Raw genomic sequence first — 7848 nt, 5'->3', positions numbered from 1 at the left:
ATTTAGTTGCTATTTAGTAACATTTTTACTTTCTAATTTTTTAATCATAAAATATAAAATAAATTTTTGTTTTTAAAAATTTTATTTTTGAAAAATAAAAAAGTGTTTTGTAATTACTTTTATTTTTAAATGTTAAAATAAAAAATAAAAGTATGTTCTATAAAGTTTATTTTTATTTTTATTTTTTACTTTTATTTAAGTTGGGTCTAGATCTGGGGTCGGATTTGGGTTCGAGTCCGAGGTCGGGTTCAGCGCCAGGACTGTGGGAGGATTTGAGTCTGGATCTAGTCAGAGTTTAAAATATTAATTAAGCAAAAAAAAATTGTTTAAAAAATATTGAAAACTATTGAATATATTTTATAGAATATATTTTTAAAAAATATTTTCATTTTTTTAATTTTAAAAATAGAACATTGATTAAAATAGTGTTACTAAAAATCACATTAATATGTGAAGGACACCTATACTGTCTAACACTGTGTTATATTGTTTCTAATATACAAAATTTATATGAGCCTTATAAGCTATTCAAAATTTGTATTGACCAACTCATCTTTTCCTCTCTTCTCTCACTCCATACTAACTTCCTCCTTTGAAGTCTCTAATTGTCTTACTTTCCCTCAACATAGCCTATGGAATTTTTTTGACTAAACTGTACACCTTAGAAAATATTTGAGTAAACTGTACTCTAAAATTAAAGATGCGTTAGAAACTAATGCACGTGGACAAAGTTTCTTTGACATCGACTTGGACAAAAGAATTTCAAAATTTCTAGAATTAAATAAATTTCTGAACAAATATCAGTCATTCATTCATGTATTATTATGGTCCTGTTTGTCTAAAATTTTACTTTTACTTATAACTAAAAGTAGAAGATAAGTATAAGTTTTAATTTATTTTTATCATTTGGATAATTATTATATGAAGATATTTTTTAATAAAAAGTGTTTTATAAAATATTTTGATATCATTAAAAAAAATCTTTTGTGGATAAATTAGAAATTATATAAATTATTTTAATTTTAAAAATAAATTCTTAAAAGCTCTTTAGAAGAAACTACAAATTCTAACTTCTTTCAAAAGACTTAAATTAAAAAAAGAGTTTTCATTGTTTATCAAAATAACTCAAAAAGAACTTTTTTTAATTCTAAAAACCAAGCTTAAATTTGGTGGCGTTTGGTAACACTTTTTTAATCAGTTTTTTGTTTTTAAAATTGAAAAAGTGAAAATATTTTTTAAAAAAATGTTCTATAAAACTGTTTTTACTTTTCAATTTTGTAATTGAGAATCAAAATTTTAAAAACAAAAGAAAATCACTTTCAATATTTTTTTAAACAGTTATTTTTTTTCTCAATCAATATTTTGGACTTCGATGAGACTCGGACCCAAATCCTCCCACGGCCCTAGCACGGAACCCGTCCTCTGACCTTAACCCGAATTCGACCCCGGACCTAGACCCGACGTAAATAAAATCAAAAAATAAAAATGAAAATAAACTTTACAGAAGACACTTTTGTTTTCTGTTTTTAAAATTAAAAATCAAAAGTAGTTACAGAACACATTTTTGTTTTTGAAAAACAAAATTTTTAAAAACAAAATTTTTACTTTCATTTTGTGATTAAAAAATTAAAAAAATAAAAGTGTTACCAAACAACACCAATTATCTTACAAATAATAAATATCATATTTCTCTACAACTTAATGTACTTTAATGCATTTGTTTTCACTTGCTTGATAGGACTCAATTGTATTTTCACACTAAAACCTTTCTAAGAAATTTTCAAAACTCTTATATGAAATTGACACGTATTCCTACTAATTCACCTTTTTCTCAGTGTCATTTTAGGTTTTATCTTCTTATTTTTTTTTTTAATTTTTACACAAGCAGTTTTTTAAATTCAGGTTCAGCTCTGGGCTAATGTTAGGCTATTTTTAGTACTAATTTTAGATTAAGTTTAGTATATTTTTAATTTAGTTCTACTCTTGTTTGGAGCAATTCTACGCTTTTTATCTTTTATTTTTACAGATTTAAAATAGAAAAATATTAAAAAATATCAAAGGAATAAGATGAAAAAAAAAAGATAAAAAGTTCTCATAAAAAGATGATATATAAAATAGAAAAAATTGTGCAAGAACACCACCAAATCTCCTTTATTGATTGAGTAAGAACATGGTACAATACACTCGAGATCGATTCTCTCAAAGTTTTTATCTCTCATACTCTTACCCAAGATTCTTCTTCATCTACAAAATATTCTTCATACGAAATCCGAACCCAGTCTCTCTCTTTTCTCTGTACCTCTCTCTCTACCTCTCAATCTCTTCCTTCAAAATTACCTCTCGAAACTCATCTGTTGATTTCCTTCTCAAATGATAAGTGTTGGTATTTATAGGTGGGGATCAAGATCCCAAAATCAGTGGCTGCAAATGCTAAATTGTTAAGTTAGTTACGACTTAACAAACTCCTTGTAACAAAAGTGTGTTCTGTAAAGTTCATTTTCATTTTCAGTTTTTGATTTTATTTAAGTCGGTTAACAGTTAAAACATGTGAAACCAGTTTCGACCTGTGAAACCAGTTTTGACGCTATAAAAATCATAACCAAATATAAATATTAATTATAAAGTTACCTGAAGCTAATTTCATCAAACAATCAAATAAAAAAAAAATACACACACAAAAATACAAAAAAAAAAAATACCAATCACAAATATAATCAAAACAACACACCATGCATACCAATATTAAAAACAAAATATAAGTGTAAGTTTCGAACTTAGAAACAAAATAATAAAAAAGTAACTTAAAATAAAAAATTTGTAATAACATAATGAAACTATTTTTTTTTTATTCATTTGTTATTAGTTTCTTTCAATATTGATAAAACTGATTTTTAAAGTTTGTATTATTTTTAGATTATATTTTTTTATATTATTTTTTTTTTCAGAATGATGTTGATGAAACTGATTTTTTTTTTTTTTTTTTTTTCTGCTTTTAATGAAATAATTAGTTTTTAACAAAAAAACAAAGAAAAACAAACAAACAGTAGTTTAAATAAAAAAAAACAAGTTTAATTTCTGTAAAAAAAAAAAACATCTACAGTTAAGATCATCTTTTATTTATTTTAGTGTTTTATTTTTTTTTTTAAAAAAAAAATAAAAAGAAACACAAATTTGAAGTTTTTATGGCATTCCTCATAACTTTTTCCTATATTTGTAAGTTTTTTTTTTAAAAAATACTATATTTAAGATAATTAAGTTTTTATACCATATATATAACAAAACATATATTCATTTTCCGTAAATTATAACGAAGATAACAGCTGCTGATTATTTTGACATTTTCTTTGATAACACTTAAACAAAACATAATAAATCTTTTTAGAATAATAACACAACTTTTCTTTTGACTTGAATTTTCTTTACAAATATAATATTCCTATAAATTAACGAGCTACGTTCTTGCCAATCACATACATAATTAGCTTAAACCAATTTCTCTACAAACCAAACACTTGTTCATTATGGCTGCGAATCCATTAACAGTTTTGTTCCTTCTTCTAATCACTCAAATATTATTATTCATCATCTCAACTGCTCAACAAAATAATACCACCAAAATGATCAGTCTTGACTCTTCAATCTCTCCTTCAACCAATAACTCATATTGGCTATCAAATTCAGGCCAATTTGCATTTGGTTTCTACAAACAAGGGAATGGCTTTGCCATTGGAATCTGGTTTGACAAGATAAAGGAGAAGACAGTCATATGGACAGCAAACCGGGATCAACAGCAGCCACTCCCACAGAGCACAACACTTGTTTTGAATGATTTCGCCAACTTTGTTTCCCCTGATCAGCCTGCTGCCTCAGCTTCACTGCTCGATTCGGGTAATTTTGTCCTTTACAACTCAGATTCAGAGGCCATATGGCAGAGTTTTGAGAATCCAACAGATACCCTTTTGTCAGGGCAGATTTTGGAAACAGGAAAAGAGCTTGTCTCAGCTGTCTCCGTGTCAAATCACTCCTCCGGAGAATTTCAACTTATCATGCAGACTGATGGTGTTTTGGTTCTATACCCTGCAATCAAAGATCACTTAGAATATCATGCTTACTGGGACACCGGAACTTATTGGAAAGTACCACCAAAAATTAGTCTGAGTCTTCGTCCCAATGGCCAATTAGAGCTACTCAACTCTACAAGCAAAGCTAGTGTATACACACTTCACCCTGCAAATTGGATACACCCCATGAACCATGTTAGCTTTCGTCTAACAATTGATGTTGATGGAATATTAAGATTGTATTCTCACAGCTTGGTTCAGGTCAATAGCAGCTGGAATGTCGAATGGAATTCGACTAACAATAGGTGTGATCCTACTGGATTGTGTGGCATGAATGCATATTGTGTTCTTGATCAAAATCAACAACCCAATTGTACATGCCTTCCTGGTCTTGATTTCATTGATCAAAGCCAGAAAAGATTAGGCTGTGAAAGAAAGAGTAAGATAGATTATTGCACAACTAATTATCAATATAAGGCTTCACTTGTGGAATTTGATAAGGTTTTGTGGGAAAACAACTCCTACTCTATTGTACCAGAGAACAACAGGATTGATTGTGAACAAGATTGCTTGAATGATTGTCAATGCGAAATTGCTATGTATAAATCCAACACATGCAGCAAACTAAGGTTGCCATTGAGATATGCCAAACCGGATCAGGGAAATAGCGATGTAATGACCATGGTCAAAGTGCTCAATCAAAGTTCTGAGGCAACCACAACATGGGTGACGAATGGAAGAAGTGAACGAGTTCGAAATAGATTCCTTATCAGCAGTGTTGTGTGCATTGTATTTTCTTTCATTTTCCTATTACTTTCTATGTTTCTATGTTGCAGAAGCAATTTCTACTCTCATACAATAGTTTATAGAGAATCCAATAGACAGATATTGAAGGTAGATGAAGTACTAACTGTTCGATCATTTACATTCAACGAGCTTGAAATAGCTACAAATTTCTTCATGGAACCATTGGGAAAGGGTTCTTTTGGAACGGTCTTTAAAGGAACCTTAAGATTTCCAGATGGGGAAAGAGCCATTGCTGTCAAAAGGCTCGAGAAAGTTGCAGTCGAAGGAGAGGTGGAATTCTTAAATGAAATGAGATCCATTGGTAGAACTCACCACAAAAATCTGGTTCGTCTTCTTGGTTATTGCCATGAAAATTCAAACAGGCTTCTAGTCTATGATTACATGAGCCATGGATCATTATCAAACTTTCTCTTCAAATCAGAGACAAAACCACATTGGAATGACAGAGTGAAAATAGCTTTGGGCATTGCTCGCGGCATCTTATATCTGCATGAAGATTGCGAGAATAAGATCATTCATTGTGACATAAATCCCAACAACATATTGATCGATGAGAATTGTGATGCCAAAATTGCAGATTTTGGATTGGCAAAGCTACTGATGCCAGATCAAACAAGGACACACACCGGGATTAGAGGAACGAGGGGGTTCGTGGGTCCAGAGTGGCACAAGGGCCAGCCTATTACAACCAAAGCTGATGTTTACAGCTTTGGAATTGTTCTTTTGGTGATCATATGTTGTCGTCCAAGTGTTGATGTTAGTGTTCCTGAAAAAGAAGCCATCTTAGTCAATTGGGTTTACGAGTGTTTCATGAATAATAATTCGAAAAGTCTAATGATTAATGAAGAAGTGAACGAGGAAGAGTTTGACAGATTGTTGAAGATTGGGATTTGGTGTATACAAGAAGAGCCAACAATTCGTCCTCCTATGAAGAAAGTAGTGGCCATGCTGGAAGGAACTCTAGCTATTCCAATTCCTCCATGCATAGTTTCTTGCAATGATTCCTACTCGTATTTCTTAGATATAGTTCATGCTTAAATTTGTTTATAATGTTGTCATTGTGCTTTCTTTTTCTAAGAAAGGAATTATATTTGTAGTTTGATTTCTTTCTTTTTCATTCTGTGAAGTAATGAAAGAAAATGGTAAGATTTGAGAATGTGATGTAGGCATGATACAAGTTTAATTAATTTGATGCTGCCTGTTATATTGTTCCTAATATCAATGCTCACAAAACTAATATGAGCCTTATAAGCTATTCAAAATTTGTATTGACCAACTCATCTTTTCCTCTCTTCTCTCACTCCTTACTAAATAACTTAGTGAAAAGTTACTATATCGCCATCAATCACACTACCCTTCCTCCTTCCAAATCTCTAATTATCTTACTTTTCTTCCTCTTTAACAAACATAACCCTAGGAATTTTTTTGACTAAACTGTATTCCTTAATAAATATTTTAGTAAACTGTACTCTAAAATTAAAGACGCGTTAGAAACTAACACCTAAATGGGCAAAGTTTCTTTGACATAGACTTGGACCAAAGAACTTTAGAATTTTTAGACTATACATATTTCTGAACAAATATTAATGAATCAGTCAATCAAGTAATATTATTGTCTCCTTTGGTTAAGATTCTACTTTTTTGACTTATTTTTACATTTGAACAATTATTATATGAAAATCTTTCTTCAATAAAAAATATTTTATAAATTAATGTTTCGATATTATTAAAAAAAAATTCTTTTGTGAGTAAATTAAAAATTATATAAATTATTTTAATTTTAAAAATAAATTCCTCTGTAAAAGAAGTTACAAATCTTAACTTTTTCTGAAAGACTTAAATTAAAAAAAGATTTTTCATTATTTTTCAAAATACCTCAAAAGGATCACTTTTTTAATTTTAAAAGTCAAGTTTAAATTTATCTTACAAATAATAAGTCTTTTATTTCCCTCTAGCTTAATTATTTATTTTCAGTTGACTCAATTGTATTTTCACACTAAAACTTTTCTAAGAAATTTTCAAAACTCTTCTATGAAATTGACACGTATTCTTACTGATTCACTCTCTTCTCACTGTCATTTTAGGTTGTTTTCTTCTTAATTTTGTTTTATTTTTATTTATTTTTTTTTTTATAATTTTTTACATTTTAAAGTAGTTTTTTTTATTATTTCTATAGCAATTTACATAGCAACTCACATAACAACTAATTAAATAATTTAAATTGCAATTAAAATCCACATAGAAACTAACATAAAAACTACCGAAACAACCAAAACCGTAAATTAAAAAAATAGTATATGGAGTAATTTTTTTTATTTTTTTTTCTTAAATTATATTCATAAGAAACAACATCATTTTGTAAGCTTTCTCATTGGCAGTTATTTGATTCTTTCATTTGCTCAATTTCTTTTGTTAGTACCGTGATAGTCTTTTGCAGATATTTTTTCATTTGTTCAAAGTAGAAGACCGAATGTATTGTAGGGCACTTCATCAACATATTGCCTTTCATTTTCAAGAGCTGGCATAAAGTCTTCTCTTATTATAATATGAGTTTTCTATCGAGCATTGCTATTAAGCATCAGTGGTGTCTAGCAGCTTTTCGACATGTCGCATTACAATTGGCTAGCGATACTCCCTAAAAGCTATTATATTAAATTATATGAGACCCGATATTTAGTTAGACCAATAGCGATATTGACACATAGGAAAGTGCTAAGCACCAGTGCTACCCTTTAGCATTAGTTTATCTTTTGGGAAAAAAACAAGAAAATTCCAAAAAGGGTAAAATATTACAATATTACTATAGACCGGTCCAATCAACATTTATACAACCCACATTGAAAAAATTACAAAAATACCACCTGGTCTATACCTTAAGCCGCACGTCACGAATGGAGACGATGAAGAAACCTCCATCGATCCAATCTGCAACACAACCAGAATGAAACCAGAACGAGTGTAGAACAACCATAAATTCCGG

At 29.4% G+C, this 7848-nt stretch overlaps 1 protein-coding gene across 1 annotated transcript; it reads left to right on the top strand.

The window, feature by feature from the left end:
- Positions 1 to 3279: 3279 nt before the first annotated feature.
- Positions 3280 to 6084, top strand: LOC115710421 (G-type lectin S-receptor-like serine/threonine-protein kinase LECRK3). The gene has a single exon (XM_061106419.1). It carries the CDS (start codon positions 3522 to 3524, stop codon positions 5904 to 5906), a length of 2385 nt encoding a protein of 794 aa, XP_060962402.1. The 5' UTR covers positions 3280 to 3521; the 3' UTR covers positions 5907 to 6084.
- The last annotated feature ends 1764 nt before the right edge of the window (positions 6085 to 7848 follow it).

This window comes from Cannabis sativa, chromosome X (genome assembly GCF_029168945.1).
Source record: "Cannabis sativa cultivar Pink pepper isolate KNU-18-1 chromosome X, ASM2916894v1, whole genome shotgun sequence".
NCBI classification, from domain to species: domain Eukaryota; kingdom Viridiplantae; phylum Streptophyta; class Magnoliopsida; order Rosales; family Cannabaceae; genus Cannabis; species Cannabis sativa.
The sequence above is the reverse complement of the archived record's forward strand: the minus strand, read 5'-3'. Positions and strand labels throughout refer to the sequence as shown.

Coding starts and splice junctions, on each gene's coding strand:
- LOC115710421 (XM_061106419.1), top strand. CDS start 3,522: ATGGCTGCGAATCCATTAACAGTTTTGTTCCTTCTTCTAATCACTCAA.